General features: G+C 44.3%; 2 protein-coding genes across 3 annotated transcripts; both read left to right on the plus strand.

Moving 5' to 3' along the window:
* Positions 1–14093: 14093 nt before the first annotated feature.
* Positions 14094–22475, plus strand: LOC133904007 (vacuolar cation/proton exchanger 1a-like). Of its 2 annotated transcripts, XM_062345503.1 has the most exons (13): positions 14094–14243; positions 14463–14940; positions 16968–17035; positions 17156–17184; positions 17365–17561; positions 17669–17890; positions 18036–18158; positions 18259–18375; positions 18497–18550; positions 18656–18772; positions 18920–19010; positions 19111–19181; positions 22202–22475. In XM_062345503.1, the coding sequence occupies exons 2-12, from the start codon at positions 14635–14637 to the stop codon at positions 19176–19178; spliced, it is 1392 nt and encodes a 463-aa protein (XP_062201487.1). In that variant the 5' UTR covers positions 14094–14243; positions 14463–14634; the 3' UTR covers positions 19179–19181; positions 22202–22475. The 2 variants fall into 2 exon arrangements, with proteins under 2 accessions (XP_062201487.1, XP_062201482.1); XM_062345498.1 differs by lacking the exon at positions 14094–14243 and having other exon boundaries at positions 14257–14940.
* Positions 22476–23388: 913 nt separating this feature from the next.
* On the plus strand, positions 23389–24860 carry LOC133904023 (salicylic acid-binding protein 2-like). The gene is made up of 2 exons (XM_062345512.1): positions 23389–24221; positions 24331–24860. The coding sequence occupies exons 1-2, from the start codon at positions 23832–23834 to the stop codon at positions 24724–24726; spliced, it is 786 nt and encodes a 261-aa protein (XP_062201496.1). The 5' UTR covers positions 23389–23831; the 3' UTR covers positions 24727–24860.
* Positions 24861–25158: the final 298 nt, after the last annotated feature.

Below are 25158 nucleotides of genomic sequence, written 5' to 3' on the forward strand. Positions count from 1 at the left end.
GCTATGCATAACAGATTTGTTCCACCCTCTTCTAAACATGACTTTCATAAGAAATTAATCACTTAAACCAAGACTATAAATCCGTAGAAGAATATTATCAGGAGAACAAGAATAACAATACCATTGTTGTGAACAAGAGGAAGAAGTGCTTGATATTTGTTCAAAGCCGAGGACAGCTTTGCTTCAAGGGGGAGAGAATGATATGACCGTCACGTCATCATTTAATTCTATTTGCGTGCTAAAAATCAGCAAGGATGTGTTATGTTTAACACTAAATATGATCTTGCTGAAATTTATGATAATGAGCTATCATGCGATGATTTCAAGTGCACAGATACATTAGTTTCAATTGAGGATATATCTAGATCTTTGCCTTCTGCTATCACTAACTTTTTGCAGGATAGCAAAATCAACAAAACAATAGATGAACAGAAGAAGTTGCTTGACAGCCACACCACCACTCCTACATATCCTCCCACAAGCCATAATACCCTCTCATCCCTTCCTTCTTATGATGGATTTGGTGCCGATGAGTATTTTGATTGGGAAATAGCAATAGATAAAATTTTTGCACAATGTCGAATGTGTGAAAACAGGAAAATTAGAAATGTTGCTAGTGTTTTAACAAATTGTGCATCAATTTGGAGGAAGACTTTATGTGCATCTATTGAGTTCCCTCGAACTTGGAAAGAAATAAAAATTCTTATGAGAGAAAGATTTATTACTCAATCTCATGCATCAATTTGTAAAGAAGAAGTGCATCTTTCAGAGGAACAAACCTGTTAAGGGTTGTTGTTAAGGACCCCCGACGGCCCCATGGCTCAGCTAGCCCATGCCCATGGAGCCATAGCTCCCGAAGCCTCCATCTCCCGAAGCCATGCCTCCCAAAACCTCCATCTCTCAGAGCCATGCCTCCCATGGAGCCCCCATCTCCAGGGCTCGGGCAGGCTTCCCAAAGGCTACAGGGTGAGTCACCAAACCTCAAGAAAGATCGGCCAAAAGGGGAACGTCGATCATCCTTTGCCTGTAAGGAAGTGACCGACATTAAATACCTAGGTTAGTGGACGGCGTCCTGACACCCCAGTACAATGGAAGTTATCCTGACACCCCTGACAGCGCGACGTCGGGCCACAATTGGCCACCGGCTCACCCCTTAAGGTGCAAGCACCACAATAATTACTATGGTAGATATTTATCCTCTATGCAGGGTAAAAAGTAGTTATCCGGAATAAGGCCTAGTAATTCGGTCAGGTCCTAAATATTTATACATCGTGATAACTTGTACACTAAGCTACGTACCACCATATAAATAGGGGGTCATGGTCATCTGGGGAAGGGGGAGGACACAAGAAGAACGCTCAAGGCAACACACAGGACACAATGGTGCCCAAGCACTAAACCCCAGACTGATCTATTTTTCTACTATCAATACATTTGTGGTGTTCCTTCCTCTCAAACTTTGTCTCCAACCTTGAGTATCCTCCTTAGAAGAAACTCTCGCCGTACTTGCTGGGGCAAGACGATATCTTGCTCCAACAAAACCCTTGTTGCACCTCCACTTGTACCTAACATTTTGTAGGAAAATATGAACAAACAAGAGGAGTAAAATGAGAAGAAGAGCAAGGGAGCAGAGGAGCAAGTTACTACCCCATGCATACTTCAAGAATGTACAAATGCTAGTGCACCGATATCAGCTGAAGAAGAGAACAAAGGTAATAAAGAAGGTGCTACAATCACTCAAGGTGAGAATTTTTTTTGATGTGCTGAAATTGTCCACTACCCATGATATTGTAAAGCAACCATTAGTGGACCATATTACTGATTTACCTTTGTCACAGGATGATTTTCCTATTGTTCCTTATGATAAAGAAGAGTTGTGTGGTAATGCTTCATTTATATCATAATCGCAACTTCTACATGAATGTATTAATTATATTTTACCAATGAATAGTTTTCTAAAATTAAATATATTTAATGCATTACTAGTGAGGAAGAAGAGCTGAAATTGCTATCTTCTTTAAATACATTAGGTTATATTGAATTTGATCTTCTTTGTAATCTAAATAGTTTAGATGAGAAATTAAAACTTAATTTTGATTTGCCATACTTGTCACAGAATACTTTTCATATTATTGGCAAATACAATGATAAATTAGAGTATATAGTGCATCGAGTTTATATTTGTTCAGATCTGAAACCTTCTATTTTTGTACCACAATATGATCATTTAGAGGACTGCAGTAGCAATATTAATATCATCAAGTTTTTCTAGTTCTATTTGCAACTCACCAAATAGTTCGCAAGAATGGAAGCGTTGTTGGTTGCTACCATACACAACAACCATCGCTTCAACTTTCTTTGTACAGAAGATACAAATTGATATCAGGTTACGATGCAATATCACTTCTTTTAAAGAAGTGGGGCAAGAAGTGACACATGCATCCACTGTACCAATGTTGTCTACTATGGTCAATTATGATCGAGTACAATCATTATAAAGAGAATTACAATTGTTTGCTAAAGAACTCATGATATTACATAACGAGAGTTCCTTACACATTTTGCTTTGTGTAGAAGTTTCTTGCTCATTTTTATGTAGGAATGGCATGTACGAAATCAAGTCGCCACCCACGGATGTGCCACCAGATACAAGGTGATAAGGGTATGGCCCTCAGATACACACAAGGTGAATTAGTTTCTCATTGTTTATATTTTCTTCATAAAGAATAGTATACTACTAAGTTTTTATGTTGTTTTGTTGTTTAGGAACCTGAGAGAAGTAGCACAACCTCGCCTGGACATCATCATTCAAAGGCCAAGGCTACTTGGATTCAAAGTCAAGTCCTAGTCAAACTCCAAAGTCTACTCGGAGTCCTAGGACAGCACGTCAGTAAAATGGGCATAACTCTAGCATACGAAGTCCGATTGAGGCGCTCTTGGACCTGTAAAGCTTATGATGAGGCATTTCTAATGGATCTGAGTTTGACCAAATATTCCTTATAGTTTAGTCAGGGTCGATGAAATAAGGTGTCGCATCACCGTTTTGAGCCTTATCAGGTCTTGTAATCGTGTCGTAGTTGGAGTCCCAGTTGTGTACGCCTCTATCCACGGCTGCACAAACCTAGGTAGACCTCCTCATGTCTTCCTATATATACATAGTAGCCATCATAGTTTAGGTTCAGGTTTTGCTTAGATTATTCTATTTTAGACAGTTTTGACGTTATCGGTTTATACAACCTTAAACTTGAGTACTTCATTGGTAATCAGTAATATTCAGATTGCATCTACTTGTTCTTACTTGTGTTCTCAATTCGCTTGTAGGAAAAGCTTTCTTACTGAGGTCAAACACGTCTTGGCATGGTTGATAATCACGGAGTAGTAGTGTAGTAGTTGCGAAGGTTTCTGATCTGTTCTGGTCAGAGCCTTTGGATCATCAACGTTGAAGCTCCACCAAATTGACTTATCATATTACCTTTCAGAAGATCGGGCACCCCGTCCCCCATCACAAGGCCCCTCCTCTGACCAAGATCAAGCCTCTGATGATGCTCTGGAGTGAAGCGGTAGCCCAAGTGCATACCTCAACTTGAATCAACCTGACGATGATGCTCCGAAGGGTCCAACCACTGATGATGCACCGGAGGGTCCGACCACTGATGATACACTGGTGGGTCAGTCGTCTAAAGAATCGGGGCATGGTCGAGGTCCTAGCAAGATGCTTCAGGGCCGTTTTTTCATCACGGAGATCGATTCAGCTGGGGAGCCCATAAAACCTTTAGATGTACTTGGACCGTTCAAGACAGCATGTGGGTGTATCGTAAGGGACCACGTCGCAATCATTTATAGAACTTGGAGAGGCCAGCGAGGTGACAAGTGGGCAGTTCCTGATAGCATCAAGGAATTTATATGGGCTACATTGTCACAAAAGTTTGAATACCCTGAATGATGCAATATGGTCATAGCGAAGCATCAAGCCATAGTTATAATGTGTAGAAGTTTTAAGAATTTTAAAAGTAAATTGTATAGAGATTATCATTCGAAGGGTCCAATGCCAGATAAGGATGATTATCTGATGGTGAAAAAAATTGGAATGATTTCGTGAAGTACAAGGATTCAGAGGGAGCAAAAAATATAAGTGAAGCAAACAATGCCAAATTCAAGAAGAACTTATACACCCAAAGAACCGGCTCGCATGGGTACGTGAGAAAACTTGATGAGTGGGAGAATATGGAAGAAGACGTAACCAAAAAAGCAGTGTCACACCTGTGATGGCTGAGTGGATTCCATGAGCAAACAACTATTTATATGGGAGAGGGGTGACTCTTGCAACTAATGGAAGCTTATGCTTCAAAAGTGAACGAGAACAAGAAGTCACATAGAAGATTAGAGATGTCCACATCCAGTGTTCCCAGAGCTCTTTCCAGGCAGATAGGGAGAATAGCGAGCTAACCTTGGCACTAGGAAACAAGGAGCACACTAGTCGCACACAAGGCAAGGATTTGAGGCTTTGGAAGGTCAGATTCGAACAAAACACTGACACTTACAAGAAATGAAGAAAAGAAAATATGCAGATGTGATGGCCCTTCTAAAAGAAGAACTTGCAGATGAGAGATGGATGACAGACGCCAAAATAGCAATAGCTATTCAGCAAACTAGGCAGGAGTAGTTAGTCATCGCAAATAATGCTTTGATGACGAGCCCTGGTGGTAATCAGAGCAGCTGCGCGTCCACGAGGCTTCCAGAAGAAGCCTTAATCTGTTACCTTGTGGACGACATCATAGAAAGCACACCATGCAAGCTTGTCATGACCACCTTGGGTGTTCCCACCACGATGACTAGGGGTTTGGTCGAGCAATGGGTGGAAGGGACTTCCTTCAACGACTCCCCGATACCACAAGGATACACCATGGTACACGTGGACAGTGTAATATATGCGTACCATAAAAGTAAGCTGGATTACCCTGGAGAGGTGAGGGAAACGATGCTCTCAAAAAATGTAGGCCATTAGGTCATGTGGCCCAAGCGCGATATAGTGTTTGGCGAAGACACATACAAGTCTGGGTCTAGTTCGAAGTTGTCAGAGCCACCCAGAAGATGTCCACCTCCTCCACCATCGCCTCCACAGCCACCAAGAAGATCTCTAATACCTTCGCTGCTACCACCTATTGCACTTTAGAAGCCGGTAGCACCTGCACAATCGTAGAAGTCGATGTCATCTCAGAAATTGACTTCGTCACAGCAACGAGCACCAGCTAAGTAGCGGCCGACAGCACCTAAGAAGCTAGCATCTCCTCTGCCTTATGATAAAACTGATGAGGAAATCAGAAGGGAAGTGAACGCTAGTGTCACAGGACATCTCAAATGTACTGAGCCTGAGAAAAGTGTTATCGATCCAGCAACAGTCACCAAGTTCCTTTGGAATTTGGCTAGACCTGTGGACCCACCGCCAAAATCTAACTATGAGCGCATCATGAGTAAAAAACTGTTGAGAAAGGCAATGTGAGAAGGTAAAAAAAAAAAGAGCGCTAGAACAACAGGAAGAATTAAAAAGAAACTTTCTTCATGAGGCTAGAATCACAAAAGAAGCACTTGATAACGAGTCCAAGGTTGAAAAAGCAAAAACTAGATGGCAATTTAAGCTTTGCAAACCTTTGGTCGAGTCCCTGTCAGAGCTAACAACCCAAATGCGGAAATTCCATGTGTGGTACATGAAACAGTCAAAGGCTGGTAGAGAAATGTTTTTGTTCAAACACAATCTTAGTGATTTCCTCCACAGGGATGACAAAGTCTGGATACATTTCATGAAATTGTACCAGCAGGACACCCTCGGCGTTCAACTCATAAATGTGTGGACTCTGCAAGTGCCTTATATGTATAATTCATAGTATATATTCTTATACCATTAGACTAAATATCTAAACTTCTTGTGTATATAGAATGGAGATACATACATGCGGTCAAAAGGGCACCACTGAAGTAGGATTCCTTGACCTAATGAAAATAAATCAGATGATGGTCGCCACCAAGCCATAAGCAACCAAGGACTGTGCACTTGATTTTATTCTTATGTACCAATTAAAGAGATACATACTTTTACCTTACAACTTTGGGTTTGTATTTCCCCCCATGTTTGTTATACTCTTTTTTCAACATCACGACGTTAGGACTTATGATTAATTACCTACGACGACATATGTGCAGTTTTCACTAGGCCCTCTTTATCATCCAAACGTACCTTAGCAGTATTGTTGTCTTCGACGTGAGAAGAAATCCAGTAGGCGAATACCAATCCATTATAGACTTGCTACAAACATAAACTAATCATTTCATTAAATCTTTAGTAAAGTTTGAATTGATTGAATCTAAGTCTAGTTACTGTCAATAATCACACACGTACAGGATGTACGTGCGCTATGTCAAGAGGAATGGACGTCACTTTCAGTACCAAAAAGAATGGAAAGTCTTAACTAACTTTCCTTGTAGGATTCAGACCCAGGACAACAATTTAAAGGGCTACTATGTATGTGACTTCATTCATGAATTCACCAAAAACAATTATAGTAGCATTACTAATGCTGAGGTAAGTGGTATATATATCGATAATTAATTTTTCAGTTCCTACTCGTGTTCAAATAGATTGATTTCTTCAATTCTGGTAATTGCAGAACCTCGAGCTAGAAACAGGTGTCCTCATGCCACAAAGAATCATTGTACTTCAGGAATAACTCTGCAAGTTCATCAATGACGAAGTCATTCCAGAGTCCGGCCAGTACTATATTTTCAAATGGCGTTGTTCGGACGTTGTCCCTTCATCTAGCCTGTGGAGTTCGTTATCTGATTTTTCTCAAGGCAAAAAGTGTAGTTCAGGATCTTTGATTAACAAGAAAACTTAAATGACATCACTTCTTACCCTTTTGTTGCATACTTGTGTTATTATGAACTTTTGTTGCAAACTTGTCTTAGTTATGAACTTTAGTGAATGACATGTGAAAGAATATGGTTATGTATGCATGAATAAGATGATATATGAATAAATTGTGTATGTATGTGAGATTATATGTGCATGTGAAACTTGAATGCATGTTTACCTTGTTGTATGTGACATTATTTGTACTATTGTCGGTAAGAGCTAGATTCTGTATAGGGGGAGAGGCCATCATTGTTGACTCATGACAAAAGGACGGTACGGATAGTCTCCGTATCAGTGCCGGCTTGTACCACATATCGACATTGATAGTCTGAGTTTTAATGTCGGTTCCTTGTTATGGATCGACACTGATACTCATTATTAGTGCCGGGCACTGAAAATAATGAACTATCACTACCGAGTAATTAATGTCGGTTCAAAAATCAACACTGATAGTGTTTTTTAGTCGGCACTTGTCGAAGATTAGTTCCCGACAATATGTTCGTAAATTGACTGGGTACCTTTGAGAGTAGGGATTAATCACGAAGAGACACAAAACGATCTATACAAGTTCAGGTCTCCAATTGGAGTAATACCCTACGTCCTACGGGGGTGTTGCTACCTTGTATTGATGACCTCAAGTATAAGCAAAGTGGCTAAGACTATTACAAGGAGTTGATTGGATCTAATCTATCCTAGGGCTCAAGTCGTCGAGTAACTCCTCTGTTGTTGCCTTCCGTGTTGCTCCTAATTCCTTATTCGTGTCTCCTTGTGGTTGTCGTTGTCCTTCTCCCCCCCCCCCCCCCCGACCCCCCTGCCCAGCCTTTCCGCCTTATATATGGGTGAGCTACCAACTCCTATCCAGCCGTAGTCGATAAGGAGTTATTTTCCTTGATGTCCAAGTAGATATACCTGTTTTGAATACAGATCGTATCGGTTTGGGTAACCAATCTAATCCTTCTCAGTATGTACTTCCTTGATTCCGGATGTATCCAGTACCGCTGATTCGGTTATGTGATATCTGGAGCTGCCGAATATGCTTCGTATATACCTTGTTTGTATATGATGTACTCCTTATGCGTATATATCCCATAGTTAGATATTCAACAGTGACGCCCTAACTCTACTCCAGAGGAGAGGTTTTCATAAGCACCTACTCTAGTACTACCAAGTTTAAGCTTCGTTGAGTAAAGTAGATCAGGCTCATGGTTGAAAGAATCGAGTATGGACGAATCCTTTCTCGAGTATCGAGTGGAAGCTTAGTCAGGTCGAGCGCCCTATGGCTAACCACACTCGAGACTCGAAGAAAAAAGATTTAAAGAACTTAACTGATCAACACCTGACTCCAAGTAGAGTTAAAAAAAACCTTTTAAAATTTGAAACGGTGGGTATGGGCGCATTTAATACGGGTAGAAGGGTGTGCAGAGATTCGCACAACGTCATCATTCCTTTTTTTCGCACCGATCGAAGCGTTGCAAAGGTGGGAGTGGTTGAAATGGCGGTAAATTTTCGGTTTTTACCCGTAAGATCCGAACTTACAGCAACCATTCTTCGTCCTTTGCCATCAGTCTTCCTGCACAAGCCTCTCAACTTTCTTTGCCTCGACCCGCACCACCACCAGAAAAAAGTTTAGATCCATGGATCCCAACCCTTCCTCAATGATTCCGACTTCCTCTTCACCAGAGAAGCAGTGAGACACAGCAGCTGCCGGCGCCTCGCCCGATCAATATGATGAGGCGCGGTTCATGATCGAGGCATGGACACCCTCGGCGATGCAAGAGTCTTGGCTGGAGGAACTCGAAGCGGAAGGAGTGGTGACACCGCGCAGCCTGATCGAATGGAGGACGGCATTGGCAGAGAGATTCTCTTCCTGCAAGATCAAGCACGAGTTCGTAGTTTTTGAGTCTTACTTCCATTGCGGATTTAACATCCCTCCTTCCAAGTTTCTGCTCAATGTGCTCGATCGATACCAGATTGAACTCCGCCACCTGAACCCCAACTCCGTCACCATGTTGAGTGTTTTTGTTCATCTTTGTGAGGCTTTCCTTAGCATCGAACCAAATTTGAATCTTTTTAAGTAATTTTATAAATTGAATAGGATTACCGAGAATAAATGTGTTGGGGGATGTGATTTCCAGTTGAGGAGTAGAATGAGAAACTCTTATATCTTGGTTCCCCTAACCTTCACTTGGTCGAAGGATTGGAAGAAACTTTGGTTTTACGTATCCAATCCCAACCCGATTGGTTTTCCTTTAGTATATAGAGGTCTTTTTCACATCCAAAATGTTTCTTGGATGCAAGAGCATCAAGAGTCCAGCCACACCACCTACTTCACCAACAAGATTGGCATGCTGAGGCATTTTGGCCTTAGTGGGTGGCATGTGGCCAGAGATTTCATTAGTAAGAGGTTAAGTCCCCTGAAGGCGCGATCGTGCCTGGCATGGGAGTACAGCGGGGACAAGGATGCTTATAGGGATAAAGTCGGATGTAAGGCTTAGTTAGCACTTTGCCCTTTTTGTTTAGCTATGATCTTCGAGCTTTGTCAAGTAAATCTTTCTCTTCTTTTTCAGCCATGCCTGCATAGGATGTCACCGCCTGGCTGAACAAGCTTTTTTCTTCCGGCACACCGGAGCGTGACATTGCGCCTTACTCCTTATCGAATCTTTGACCAGACGTAAGGATTTTCTTAATAGAACAGTAAGACCTGGTATTGTCTATTTGTTCTGACTTGTTTGTGTGACTGCAGGCTCCAGTTTTCTGTCAAGAACACATCATTTCGAGTGAGATCTTTGATCTTGATGGTGCTACTTCCGTCAATGTCGTCGATAAGGGGAAAAAATCGACCAACGAGGAGGCCGAGGGGTCTCTTCGATCGAAGAGATCATCCCTGTCTTCTCATCTGTTGCCGAATCCGTGCCCTCTTAAGCGCAAGCGAAGGAGCCCTCGGGTATGCTGATTGCACCGGAGCATTTCCAGTGAAAAGAAGAGAAGGCTAAAGATAACACATCGGATGGTCCAGTGATGAAGAGAAGTACACTGGAGTAAGCACTGGACTAATTTACACAAAGAGGGTGACAAGTGTTGAAGAATGAAGTTCAAGGCATCGGATAGTCTGGTGATGAAGTGATGTACAGTGAATGCTTTCACCGAAGCAATTTACACAAAGAAGAAGGAATGGATTGGATGGCTCAAGATAACTTACCGGATAGTCCGGTGATGAAGATGAAGTATACACTGCAGTGTCCAGTGTCCACAGAGATTTAAGTGGAATCAAACGGCTAGTTTCTGATGAAGTACTCGCTAGATTGTCTGGTGCTTGTATTACTGTTCTCACCGGACAATACGGTGTTAACAGCTTTTCTGAGCCATTGTGAAAACGGCTAGTTGACGGTTTTGAGGCTATAAATACCCCTCCACTCAATCATTTGAAGTTGTGGCATGCTATTGGAATCCTGAGAAGTTCATGCACATATGAAAAGACATCCAAGCCACTAAAGTGTTTAAAGTGATCATTCAAGATGATTAAGCACACCAGTAGAGAGTGATTAGTGCTTATATGCCTAGAAAGTGTGTTGCTAGGTGATTGCTGCCTAGAGATTGGATCAAGGAGTTATCCAAGCTTGTACCTCTTGATACGCCGGCACCTTAGAGTCTTAGTGACTCGTCGGCCAGCTTTTTGACCCTCTGATTTGGTGTGAAGCAACGATAAGGCGATTGTGCAAAGGCATAGAGACCCTTGCCTTTGTGGGCTCAAGCTCCGAAGCGATCACGGTAGCAAGGGACCGGAGGAGAGACTTATGGCGAGGCTTTGCCTTGGTGGCTTGGCAGCTCATCCAGGTTGAGGTCTTATTTTTGTGACTTGGTGGCTCAATAGCTGTGATCAGGTGTCGACTGGGAGTATATTCTTAGTTAGAGCTCCAATGTGAACTAGGGGTGATATTCATACCATCGATACCATGGGGAAAAATCCTTCTGCCGAGTTTGCTCTCTCTACCTTATTTACATTTTCGCATTTGCTTACTTGCAATTTACCTTCTTAGATAGGTTACAAGCGTTTTGATCAGTAGAGTAGACACTCTAAATAAACCTAGAGCACATTTGGATAGAAATTGGTATATGTTTATCTTGTATTATTTTTTAGAGTCGAATAGATTTTAAGTGTCCTAATTCACCTCTCCTCTTAGGATGTCACCGATCCCTACACCCTGCGATGTGTACGGTCGCATGTGAGAAAGGAATCAGCGGTCGTGGATTATATAAACGCATGTCAGCATGCGGAATGCCGACATACCTAACGTGACAACTGTCGGCATTCCACATGCCTATAGGTCATGACACGTCACCTATCGTCACGTGGAATGCCGACAGGCCGGTACGCTGCATGAACATCCTACGTGTCACACCCCTTTCGCTGGGCCTACAATCTGTCAGCATTCTACGTGCCTATAAGCTCCTAGGCCTACACGTAGGCTGTCAGCATGTGAAATACCGATATGTTCCTTATCGGTATTTCGCTTGCCGATGGGTATCTATTTTTGTAACTTTTTGAATTTGACTATTATTTTTTTAAAAAAATCAATAAAATAATACTATTAAAAAATCAATATTTCACTAGCTCAGGATATTTTCATTAATATGTTCATTTCAGTTGTTACGGAAATTGTTCGCTAATGCCGCACTGAAGTGTCAAGCTCTCGATAATCATAATTTGTTTGAGTTCCTGTCTTCTATCTCCTTATTGATCATGGAGGTAACAACACATAATAAACAAAGTGTGTGTTTGGTTTGAGAATAATTAGAGATATATTATCCGGTCCTAGTTCCGAGCATAATTCACTTGTTTGGTTTGAGAAATAGAATAGGTTGATTTATCATGACCTCATGGCTCACAAGTACATGGTTAGTTTAATCGTGAAGGATTATGTCATCTCATTAAAATTTATGGTATGATCTCATGATGGACCATCCCATCTAGGGTGAGTTGATCCCTGTAACCAAACTTTTTTTTTCATAACGGATATACCCAAATTTAATTCCCAAAGCAACGGAATTACAAGCTAGTTTTTCAGTTCGAATGCAGGAAACGAAAAACTAGTTAAACTGAACTAAAGACAGAACCTAACAACGCAGAAGGTCTTAGACAGCACCGATGCCTGCCCTCCACGTCATGAGTAGCATCCAAAAGTTATCTACACCTGTACCGACTACTTTTGAACCCAAAACGCAAAAGGCTCACTTCTCGCGTTAAGCGCCGCTGACTCAAGCTTCCAGACCTAGCTTCATGTTGAAATCAGCGGACTCAAGTCGCTCGCTTCAGGATCCACTGCTAAAAATACATCATTATTACCGATTAAAAACAACATCAATATCAATTTTAGAATTGATAATAATTAAGCGATAGTATATTTGGTATTATCATCTGATGTTTTTGACATTGATTTTACTTATGATCAAGTACTACTAGTGTTACATCAGATCCGGTAATTTAATTTGTAGTCAAATATGTGGTTTTTCTTTGATAATCTTTAGATGGTTATTTGGACATCTATATAGCTCTAAATAAAAAATTTATCAATTATAAAATTATAAATCTCATCGAGTGCTACAATTTTTATAGAAAGATTGTCTTCATCCGACCCATATGAAAAAATTATGAATTTTTAAAGATACACTACATTTTATTATCACTGTTAGTTTTTACCGAATGAGGTACTGCTATCGATTTTTTATAAAAAAAACTATATTAATATTTTATTACTGATGATTATTTTTAAACTGACAGTAAAAAAAAAGTCCCGGACCTTTTGTACGGTAATGATCTTGGCTGGGGTGTAGTTGTAGAGCTATCCGCTGCAGGATTTCTGCACCATCTTTTGGCGCCTGTTGTTTAGCGCCTTTTTTAAGACCAAGCTACCAAGTATTTTAAGAAATAACAAGCATATACTCCGTAGCAAATGATCTCAGCAGGAGATTGGACAATTTTTTTCCTCAAAACGTACTGTATTTCTTAACTGCCAAATGGCCCACTGATAGCTGCCAGACCAACCATATGAATCCTCCCCATGTGGCGAGAAATGTTTAATCCAAAGAAAGTATGGTCAACTGATAGCTTGCAGACCAACCATGTTCCACACGTATTTAGCTAGTGCACAACTAAAAAATAAGTGGGCAATGCTTTTGTCTTGGTCACAGAAAGCATATTTGCCTAGGGTTGTCAATGGGATCTCGATCCCCGTTTCTCGACAGGAAATTCTCTTATTAGAGGATAGAGATGGGACTAATTTTCTCTCCACGAGGAGTTTAATGGAGAAAAAGTTCCTCCCGTCGGGTATGGGAATGGGGACGGTTCCCATCCCTCATCCCCGTTTCCTAGCAGGGTCGCAACCCAACTGCAGTCGAGGCTACCGGCCTAGGCACGGGAGCACAGTAGGGTGGGTGGTCTGGTGGGCGTTTGGCTGGCGACCGAGCAGTTGGTTTTAGCGCGAGGCCCATGCGGGAGTGGAAGCAGGCTGAGACTGATGGTGCGGCCCAACACGGGGGCCGGGAAGAGGAACAAACCTGAAGTCTGCCGAAATCCATAAATCAGGATAAAACCAGTGGCGGCCTAGAGCATGGTCTGCTGCTACATGAAAACTGTAGCGGGAATAAGGATGAGGAGAAAATATTCACTGCGAGTGGGTGCAGGAACGGAGATAGGAAATTTTCTTTCATTCAAGAACGAAGATAGAGAACTATTTCCCGACAGGAAATTCTCCATTGACACCCCTATATTTGGCACGAACCAAACATCTTTGCCGCATAAGTTTTGACACAGCTAGCAATGATTGGTGTCGCTTGCTCATATCCGCGGCCACTCCGCGTTTCACCCACCAAAAGTTGGCCGATGTCATACACGTCCCTATCTTGCATACTCCGTCCTATGTACGGCAATGCTCCACGCCGCTTCCGGATAGCTCGTCGTACTGCCCGTACGGCGTACATCCGGCCGGATCGCCGAAAAGATTCAGACCACGCCCCGCCATGGCAGCCGCCGCTGGCCTGGCCAGTCCACAACGCCGTGAAGCCGGGCAGCACGGATGCATCGAGATCGGGCCGGAACAGCCGCGGCGCAACCGGACAGGGCCGCCGTTACGTGGTGTTGCACAGCTAGGCCGCAAGCGTGACGTGGCGTTGCACAGCTGGCAGCGGGGTGTCAGCGGGGCGAAGCTTCCGCGAAGCTTCGTGGGCTCCCATGTCCACATCGGGAATCATGAATGCGGGCACATCTATATCATTCATTCCCGCTAGCAAACGCATGTCGCCGTTTCGGTTAATCCCTCCTTAATCTCGCTTCGTCAAGGTACCCCTCCTTAATCTCGCCGTTTTATCTCTGGCTAAATCCACGTGTGTTACCAAATTAGATGGAACACATATCGTACCTGTTCTTGGCACGCATGTCAAGTTAAGCCTGTTTTTAATACGAATCGGATAAACTCAAACCGATCTGCGGCCCAACAGACATTAATCTCGATCTTGTGGTGCTTGGCATTGATCCATCAATGATTCACAAATCATGCAGGGATGATCATAATTGCCGGCTTCTACTCGTCTCTCTCTACCCCCATATATATCCATCCGGTCTGCTGCTCAGCCTCGCTCTACCCATCTCGTACATCGGCGGCGGCGCGCGGTAGCTATCTACCTCTCCTGGCTGCGCCGGGTGCTTGCTACTGATCGGGTCTCCTCGTGGCATGGAGGCAACGGTGGTGGTGGTGGAGCCCGGCAGGAAACCGCAGCACCCGGCGGATGCCGGCGGGGGCCTGCATGCGGCGCGGCACGGCGCGCACGGGCACTCGGCGCACGCGCGGACGGCGCACAGCATGTCCTCCTCGTCGCTGCGGAAGAAGTCGGACGCGTCGCTGCTACGCAAGGTGCCGTTCGCGCCGCTCCGGCCGGTGCTGGCCAACCTGCAGGAGGTCTTCCTGGGCACCAAGCTTGCCGTCCTCTTCCCCGCCGTGCCGCTCGCCATCGCCGCCCAGTGCGCGCACTTCGGACAGGTACCTGATCGCGTGCTCACGGTCTGTTATCAGCTTGACCCATTGATTAGATTAGGATTTGTGGTTCCACTGGTGTGGTGTGATTGTGAACCGATGGATCTGTCACTCTCTGTTCGATAAGATCTGCCACGCCATGTTGCGCCATATATGTTGGTGATCGAGAGATAGGGGTGGAAATGGATGGCAGAAAATCCGAATTATCCGATTCCGTATCCGTTAAAATGCGAATATGGATATCCGTATCCGTATTCGTTTCTGAAATGGATACTAAAATGGATATATCCGAATTCGTTTTCGAGATTCGGATTCAAATATGGATATCCGAATTCGAGATATATCCGATTCGTATCCGTATCCGCCAACCAGGGAACCAAATTTTGCTAAAGTTTTAGAAATTTCAGATATGAACGAAATTCCAACCCAATCAAATTGGAACAATTTCAATCAAATTTCATCAAATTTCAGTTAAATTTGATCAAAAATTTAAATTTCCAACATGAATTTTGAACAAAATTTGTAAAATTCCGGCCCAATCAAAGTAGAACAAATTTCATTCAAATTTTATCAAATTTCAGTCAAATTTTTTCAAAAATTTAAATTTCCATCTAAATTTCGAAGATCGAGTAGATATCCGAATGCGGATTCGTATTCGAACTATCCGATTCGTATTCGTATTCGAAGATATCCGGATCCGTATTCGTATTCGGATTAAAATGTGGTAAACTGTACTATCCAAATTCGATTCCATGCGTATCCGATCCGTTTCCATGCGTATCGAGAGAGATCCGATGGGTGCGAAACCAACAACGGCACGGGGTATGGGAGCTTGACGACATTCTGTTCGTCTGTTGTTTGATTTGACCTCCGGCGATGACTGGCGCTGCACGTCCCTCTTCGGTCTTACCGTGCACTGGTGACCGGTCTTGTAGCTTCAGTTATTGAGCGAGCGAGCACATGGGGAACTGCTCGATCACACCATGTTTTTGTTTTTTAGTCAAGTCTGATATTGGACTCCCTCCTCCTCATTTACTCCTTTTTTTTACCATACCACAAGTACTACTAGATACTCCAAATAGTCTTGAATATTTACATAAGATGATTTTTATACTTAAACTATTTAGTCGCATATAAAACTATGTAAATACCCGATAGTTTAGCGATCCACCAATAACCAAATCGAGGAAAACCGTACCAACCACTGATTACTGGAAAAAATATCCAACTGGTATAACCAATATTGTTTTAAAATTTAATTTGAATTTTATCTCTTATATTTAATAAATTATGTTTATCGATGATCTTCGGTTAATAAATATACCGGTAAAAGAAGCCTGGCCGATAACCATGTGAATTCTTCTCCCTTTTCTTTTTACCAGTGTCACAAAATGTAAAGTGGTTACAGTAAAGTACTGGGAACCATTGCCGCGCGGAGTGGGGACGGGAGAGGGTACGCGTACGACAAGAGGCCGCGAACGGGTGGCCACGAGACCTGGATTTGGCTCTTGCAGTCTGCTGGTTTTGGGGGCCGGGTTCTTGGTGTTGACTTTCCACTCTTAGTAGGTTTGACTGTGTACGACTAGTCGGTTTTGGTGATCCACATCAGATCATCCTATTAAAATAGGGACCTACTGACCTGCTGCTCTTACATTAGACCTATAATATCTCTGTTTTTATTTACTTATCACTATTTTCTTCCTGTAATAAATTTAACCTTATGTTTTTTCTTTAAAAAGTTTATATATATCTAAAACTTTTATATCATTAGATTTATCGTGAAATATATTTAATTAGTATTGTATGTATTTAAGTATTAGTAAAATTTTTATAGAATAAAAAACTGATGACAAGTAAATAAAAATAAAAATAAAGATAGTACTATATACACCGAGGATTTCACTAGTATAGGTGATGTATTTGGCCACCCCATATATAGTAAAAAAAAGTTGTTATTTTAGTTCAAGAAATGTACCTACTCCATGTAGGTCTTAAACTTGGCTGAAATTTGAGCTGGAATTTGAACTTTGCAGGTGTGGGTGTTCGCGCTGAGTCTACTCGGCCTCATTCCTCTCGCAGAGCGAGTCAGCTTCCTCACCGAGTAAGTTGTTTGCTTGTTGCTCTAAGGCATAACCTTTTTCTGTTTTATTCCTGTTTAATTTTTTTTATTTATGCAGCAGCTTTCTTGCTAAAGACCTCTGTTTTGCTGTAATTTTTTCAGGCAAATTGCACTGTACACCGGTCCCACTGGTAAGTCACGAGTGCCCCACACTGTACTACGTACCTCTCTCTAGTCAACGGTTTCTGTTGACTTCAAAGCTACACTAGCTTGACCTTGCAAATGAATCTAAGACTCTAAGTTACCACTTAGCAATTGATGAACCTCAAGAGATGACGATCAGTAATTTGCGTCTTTGCATGGCACTGCAGTGGGCGGGCTCCTGAACGCGACGTGCGGCAACGCGACGGAGCTCATCATCGCGCTGTTCGCGCTCATGCAGGGGAAGATCGAGGTGGTCAAGTGCTCCCTCCTCGGCTCCGTTCTCTCCAATCTGCTGCTCGTGCTAGGAACCTCCCTCTTCTGCGGCGGCATCGTCAACCTCCGCGCCGACCAGCCATACGACAGGGTACGTATAAGCGCGCGCCATCATGCGTAAATTCGCTTGCTCGATCGGTCAGAGCTGTAGGGCCTAGGAGGATCAATTATGCCAACCACATTTCTTTCTGCACGCAGAAACAATCGGACGTGAGTACGGGGCTCCTCATCCTGGGCGTGCTGTGCCAGTCGCTGCCGCTCATGCTGCGCTACGCCGTGGGCGCGGGCGAGCACGCCGTCGCCGCGGCCACCACGGGGCTGGAGCTCTCCCGCGCATGCAGCATCGTCATGCTGCTCGCCTACGTCGCCTACCTCTTCTTCCAGCTCAAGACGCACAGCCAGCTCTTCGACCCACAGGAGGTAAGTACGTACGCTAATTGCATATCTGTGTGTGCTACTTCGTAAACAAGCAAGAGTTGCTAGTCTAGAATAGTCGTAAGTGGCCAAGTTGGCATTGGTTGATCAAAGTATGTTTCTGATCCAATTCAACTGGTCATATATTTAGGCCGAGGGTGACGGCGAGGCTGAGGAAGAACCGGTTCTCGGGCTCGCCAGCGGGCTTTTCTGGCTGGCGTTCATGACCGTTCTGATCGCCATTCTGTCCGAGTATGTCGTCGGCACAATCGAGGTATTCATATCATTCATTTGGGTTATGTGGTCTCCTTCAGTATTCTTAATTAGATAGACACTAACATGAGTTACATCAATCATCACACATGCATCGCCAGCCTACCTCGCAATCCTGGGGCCTATCAGTGAGCTTCATCAGCATCATCCTTCTCCCGATCGTCGGGAACGCGGCAGAGCACGCCGGGGCCATCATTTTTGCTCTCAAGAACAAGCTGGTACACTACACATGCAACACATACCCATATTCCTGAATTCCTCTTGTGTGGTTTCTGACGTGTCCATGCACTGACCCATGAAATTAGCCCAATTCAGAGTTTTAATTCGCTCTTGATACAGGACATCACCCTCGGAGTAGCTTTGGGGTCGGCAACCCAGATCTCCATGTTTGTGGTGGGTATTGCAAGTGACACATACAAATCTCCCGTCCTGATTTTATTCGCTTAAATAAGTACATCATGATGGAATAGTTGTATCATTATGTCCCAAATGTGACAGGTGCCACTGAGTGTCATTGTAGCCTGGATTGCGGGGATCGAAATGGATCTTGACTTCAAGCTGCTAGAGACCGTCTCTCTGTTCGTTGCAGTAATAGTGACAGCCTTCACCCTTCAGGTACACTCTCGTTTCCCATCATTGAACATACAAAGTTCAAACTGGATTATGAATAAGACGGAAGCTCATTAGTAATTGTTGAACCTTTATCTTATTGCGTTCACCCTATGCGGGCAAAAAATATATCTAATTTAGTGAGTTTTTCAGGATGGAACATCACATTATCTGAAGGGAATCATTCTCCTACTGTGCTACATTGTCATTGGCGCATGCTTTTTCGTTACGAGGCAGCCTTCAAGTATGTTCATTTGTTTTGAAGGAACAACGAATAATTGCAGTCAATCTCCGGTTGTTCTGATTTTCCATGTGTCAGTTTTCATCTGTCTTTTTCATGATAGGTCATGCAAACAACAACGGTGCCAAGCTGGCTGGACCAACCAGTACTTGGAACGCACAAGTAGCATAACAGGTGAGCCTGCACTATCTTGTTTTAGTTAATTAATCCATCGACTAGCTTATAGTTTAAAGGGACAGGCGTTTGGTTTGACCAATAGGAGGCAGATGATACGAAAATAGATGAGTTCATGTCTCAAAGAGTACGAGGATTGGTTAATATGGTCGATGTATTGTATTGAGCCTCAAAGGCCGAATATATAGAGTACATATAATTTGGATATCAAGTAACCTTAGAGATAAGATGAAAACTAATCATATCCTATCATAAAACCCGGATCATTGTATATTCTATACCATATACTCCAATATCCCCTCGCATTCGTAGCGGGAGCATTGCAGACAATGAGGTTGGAGAGGAAGACGAATGACATCCCCGCAGTCGAAACAACGCGATGCAGATGTTGGACTAGGACGAGTTGCTCATGCAGATGGTAGCCTTTTGTGCTGATGTCGAGGTAGCCGAGAGCGAGAAGAGTAGCCGTGGTTGAGGATGCCCTGTGTGAGATAGTCGTGGTTGATATAGCCGTAGTCGGGGTTGCGGTGGTCGAGGGAGCCACTCTTGAAGCCACGGCGTAAGGAGGCGCCAGGGAAGAAGACGGTGAGCGGACGAGGCGATCGTTGAGAAGAGTTCAATGCCAAAGTCAACGCCGTCGAGGACGAGGCGTGCACTGGATTTGCCAAGCTCGGGAACACGTCAGGGATGAAGGCAAGCACCAGTGTTGCCAGTACCATGCGCGTGAAGGAAGGGAGTCCAACCATGCGCTAGTGTCTGAGGGACCAGCAGAGAAGGCCTCAATGGTTGCGGTGCGCAGAGCGGCAAGGAGGAAAAGGTGCGATGCATCCCGCAGTTGCCGGAGTAGATGAAGAGGTCGAGGAGGAGACTATGACGTTACAGATGAGGTTGTGCTGGACAAAGATGGTAGAGGAAGGCGGAACCAGCGGCCTGAAGCGGCGACGCCAGTGTCCGAGATAGGGTGGCGGCAATGCTCGAAGAAGCCGGCATGGACTTCGAACAATGTGACGAAGACCAAGTGCGTCGACGACTGAAGCGATGACGCGCTGAGGGAGGCGGTGTCGGTCAGTCGGCATGTCGTGGCATGCAGGGACGGCGATGTAGGGTGATAGTGAGAGCCTTCGGTCAGTTGGACCACACCTGGAAGGGTGTGGCGTCGCTGTGGAGACACGGAACACGGGTGGCAGCATCGCGACCTGAAGGGGACGCAGCAGTAGCCCCGATACTCGGGTGGAGACACGTGTACTCGTGGAGGATGGGAGCCACGCTCGATCGGCCGGGAGGAACCGTGTGCCGTCAGCTGATCAGACCGAGGGCGTGTGAGGCTATCGTGGCGGAGGCGTCTCGGCGGGAACAGTTTCACGACACTGTAGTAGCTATGAACATTTTGACGACACTGTATCGACTATGGTACTGTAGCATCCATGAACAGTATCAGTGGAGTCGATGCCAATTTTAGTAGAGGCACGAGGACGACGTGCGGCGGGCGACACAAAACGATCTTGGGTCGGAAAAACCAAAAAGAAACGCTGATCAATGATCTATGAGAGAGAAAAATCCGATCAATAGATCGGAAAAAGACTCCATAGGTCGGTCAATCAACATGATCGGTGATACGAAACCTAGGTACGGACGACGCTACCCCCGACGGAGATCATGGAGATCGATCTCCTGGGGGTGTGCGGTGCGGAAGCTAGCGGTGGCTAGGGTTTGTGGCCTAGGATTAGAACCTAAACTCATGATACCATAAAAGAGTACGAGGATTAGTTAATGTGATCGATGTGTTGAATTAAGCTTCGAGGACTGAATATATAAAGTCATATAGTTTGAACATCAAACAACCCTAGAGATAAGATAGAAACTAATCATCCTACCATAATAACTGGATCCTTATGTATCTCTGAATCCCTTTTGCTATAACTTTGTCATGATCTTGAAACCACTGGTGTTTTTTATTGCCAGCTAATGTGTCGTATTCATAGATTAAGTACGCCTCACCTAGGTCCTAATATATTCTTTGGCGGTACTAATATGTATATGCCTCGCGAGATGCACCAATCACATGCAGCATACTTCAATGTGTCTCAATTTATTTGTCCTATTAGAGCAGGAAACTTCTTTACGACGCAAATAGCATTGTTTCCTGGGTTAAATGTCCCCAATTATTTAAGTTCTGAAATAACTTCTCTTTTTCATTTTTGCTTTTCTTTTGATCTGTAAACATTCAGAAACAATCTGCTCTGGGGATGTGCCAGACGTTGAACACTGCCGGCAATAGGATTTACAGGAGTTTGAGCTAGATTAAGCACCGGAGAAAATCCCTCTTCTGCTATCTATTTATTATACCGTAGTACAATAATGAAAACAAGGTTTCATTTAGCGGAATAATCTAAACAAGTTGACAGATAAGATTCCTGCTGTTCAAAACCAGCAAGTAAAACACTGTGCGTCATAGCTGATGGGCTTGGACAGTCTTGTTTTAGTTAATCCAATGACTAGTCTATCAGCTAACACAGCTATGACACACAGCGTTTTAAGTACTCGCTGGTCTTGAACAGCAGGAATCTTATCTTGGTCTATAGATTAAAATGGCAGGTCTCTTTCAAGTCTGACCAACAGATGGCAGGTGATATGAAAAAAGTTGCTGTCTTATCTCTGCATCTTGCAACAGCTGCTGTGTTTGATGAGTATATATGCTAATTAATGTGCCGGGTTCGTAGATTAAGTATGCTTACGGTCTTAATATGCTTTACGCGACGAGTCAATGTCGTGCAAGTGCAACTTACTTTAAGTGGTAGCAAATTATACGACCTTCCAGAACATAAAGACTTGTCTATGGTACAAGTTGCATTATTTTTCAGTCAGCGACTTTGGTTGTTGCCTTCGTTAAACGTGCCCATACATTTAGGCTCAAAAGAGAACAAAAAGCTCCTTTTTGTTCTCTATTCGCTTTTGATTTGTAACAACTTGCATTCAGGCGTCCAACTCTGTAATGTTATCTGATGACTGTGAATCTGCAGGTTAAGGGTTCTGCCCGATCGTGCGAGACAGCAAAGCAGTGTCCGAGTCTGAAACTACGACATGCTGTCCGGTGGTAGCGTGCAGAGATTGATCAAACAGGAGAGGCAAAAACCGAAAGAGGATGATGTATTCATCGTTGCGCAAAATGCATATGAAAAGTGTCATTTGTGCTTGTATTACTATTGGTTGCTCTTGTTGCAATAAGTTTTTAGATGAAAACATGGGTTGTATCTATGAGTGGGGTTAATAGGAAATGCAGGGGTGTATTTATAATCTTGGTGTGGGAGCTCCCCTGTTTTAAGTCAAGAGCAGCTCCTGGACTACAGGGCAGTCAGGTGCAAATAGGTAGAAGGCCCGACCCAATACAAGCGCCCAGCTGAGGCATAGCATATTTTTGGCTCAGCGTTGGTTAGTAGTGGGCGTAGAGAGAAGCCGTGATGCGGTGGTGTCACAAGGGGTGAACAACATGTTATGCAAATTAGATAGACAGAGAACAGCATATCCAGATCGGATAGACATATAAAAGAACTGCAGTGCTATACGTACGCACGGGTTAGTAGGACCCGTGTACAACTGCATGCAACAACTAATTTAGTTTACTTTTTTTCTTAACTTACTTAGATGAAAGTAAATCTTTAATTTATTTTTTGAGTTTTGGATCATCTGATAATCCGGAATATGCAAAACTTGCCTGTCATCTCTCGGGCTGGAGACCTTGCACCACGGAATGGGCCATAGGGTATGTACCTTGGGAGTGTAGACGTGCTACAAGCCCACTTGGCACCCTGCCAGCCATTTGGTCGGTGTTCTGTGCTTCGTGCCGTCCACTTGAAGGTGCGCAGCCCATTTCGTATGCGTTTTCTGCTCCTCTTTTTTATTTCGTTTCATATATGCGTTTTCATGCTGCCAATTTTCTCTCTCTTCGAGTCTTCCAACTATATCTTTTTGGGCCTTAGCATCCATTTAATCTAATACCTAGTGAAACAATTTGCAAGATCCAACACGATAATTTTATCAAACCATGTCGCATTCCTAAAATCCCGATGCAACAATTTCTGGAACCTAATGCGACAATTTACATATATGGGAATTTGTATCCATTCCATCAATTTAGATGTACTTTTCATCTATACAATGGGTCTACATATCAATGATACAAGGTGGTAGTATAAATGAAAAGAACATCTAAGATGGTAGTATGGATGAAATTATTCCTTACATAAATATATCAAATATAATGTTTAAATCTTATTTGTTTGGGTGGACATATTTGATTTGATAAGCTACTTTATTTTAGTTGCTGGAGTTCCTAGAGAAAGGCATGAATTAAATAATTTGGCCCATCGGTCATAATATCTTATGTTGTTCATTTAATTAAAAATAGTTTTTTTCGGTACGGATTAAAAATAGTTTTTTGGGTACGGAGGTTAAAAGATCTAATAGCTCGATCCTATCCGATCCGTAACGGTGCCCTCGGTTAGCCGCCTCGCATCAGCCGTGACGCTCGGACCCGTGAAAGCGCCGCGCCGCGCCGTACATATACTAACTCATCAGAGTCTCTGTGAGGCAGTGAGCGCACACGACGACGTGACGGCCAGGAACGGCAAGCGAACGACGACGGCGAGCACCATGTCTGCGCCGGCGGTGGCTGCGGCGGCCGAGGGGGCGAGGCGCATCATCTTGGTGCACGGCACGGGCCACGGTGGGTGGTGCTGGTACCGGGTCGCCACGCTGCTCCGCACCGCGGGCCACCGCGTGGACGCGCCGGATCTCGCGGCCTCGGGCGCCGACGCGCGCTCCCTTCACGACGCGCCCACCTTCGAGGACTACACGCGCCCGCTGCTCGACCTGCTCCGCGCGCTCCCGGTGGGGGAGAGGGCGGTTCTGGTCGGCCACAGCTTCGGCGGCATGAGCATCGCGCTTGCCGCGGAGGTGTTCCCGGAGAAGGTCGCGGCCGCGGTCTTCGTCACCGCGTTCATGCCGGACTGCATCAACCTGCGCTCACACGTCATCGAACAGGTACATCGGTTCTAGACTACATGTTGATTATCGAGCTAGCTGAAGATAGCAGATCAGCGGCTGACATGATCCTTATTTGCTGTTCTCCCTGTTGCCGTCTTTGTGGAAGCTTCCGCTGTTGGACTGGATGGACAGCGTGACGGACGCAGAGCACGTTCCCCCCTTGGTGTTCCTCGGGCCCGAATTCCTGCGGCAGAAGCTCTACCAGCTGAGCCCACCGGAGGACTACACGCTGTCGCAGAGCCTGGCCCGGACGAGCTCCTACTACGTCGCCGACCTGCAGAGCCAGCCGCCGTTCAGCGAGGCCCGGTACGGCGCGGTGTGCAAGGTGTACGTGGTCTGCAAGCAGGACCAGGCCATGGTCGAGCCCTACCAGCGGCAGATGGTCGCCAGCTGTGCAGTGGCGGAGGTGAGGGAGATCGCCGACGCCGACCATATGGCCATGTTCTCCGCACCGGCCGAGCTCGCGGGGCACCTCGCAGACGTCGCCAACACGTTCGCCTGATGCCATCATTTTGGTTGGGCCTTCAGTGCCGGTCTCTACGTGGAACTCGGCCATGCTATCTGTACCATTATATATATTGAACATGCATTGAAATATTTTATGTCAATAAGAAGCTTTGCGTATTATATTGAACATACTGAAGGTGTACAATGTATTGAAGCTGGCGCCATGCGGTTGGCTGCACTATGGACATATATAGCTGCAGTCGTGTTACGATCGTGGTTGTACAGGGCATGTTTGGTTTTGAGCCCTATCAAAAAAATTGGTAATGCTAATGCATTTGGTTGTTGTTTGGTTAGACACCACAAATTGGCTAGCCTAACGGATGTTGTCAACATCCTATTGTCTTTGCGCCAAAACAAGGGCGAAGTGGGGGACGCCTACCAAAAAATTGACTGTAACAGGAGGATCCTAGGTGATGCTGTAGCACGT

Source organism: Phragmites australis, chromosome 2, assembly GCF_958298935.1.
Source record: "Phragmites australis chromosome 2, lpPhrAust1.1, whole genome shotgun sequence".
NCBI classification, from domain to species: domain Eukaryota; kingdom Viridiplantae; phylum Streptophyta; class Magnoliopsida; order Poales; family Poaceae; genus Phragmites; species Phragmites australis.

What these genes read in the sequence shown, in the direction of transcription:
- LOC133904007 (XM_062345503.1), top strand. Translation starts at nt 14,635, where the DNA reads ATGGAGGCAACGGTGGTGGTGGTGGAGCCCGGCAGGAAACCGCAGCAC. An exon ending in AGTGCGCGCACTTCGGACAG is followed by an intron (nt 14,941 to 16,967) that starts GTACCTGATCGC and finishes TGAACTTTGCAG; the next exon opens with GTGTGGGTGTTCGCGCTGAG. An exon ending in ATGTCGTCGGCACAATCGAG is followed by an intron (nt 18,159 to 18,258) that starts GTATTCATATCA and finishes ATGCATCGCCAG; the next exon opens with CCTACCTCGCAATCCTGGGG.
- LOC133904023 (XM_062345512.1), top strand. Translation starts at nt 23,832, where the DNA reads ATGTCTGCGCCGGCGGTGGCTGCGGCGGCCGAGGGGGCGAGGCGCATC. An exon ending in GCTCACACGTCATCGAACAG is followed by an intron (nt 24,222 to 24,330) that starts GTACATCGGTTC and finishes TCTTTGTGGAAG; the next exon opens with CTTCCGCTGTTGGACTGGAT.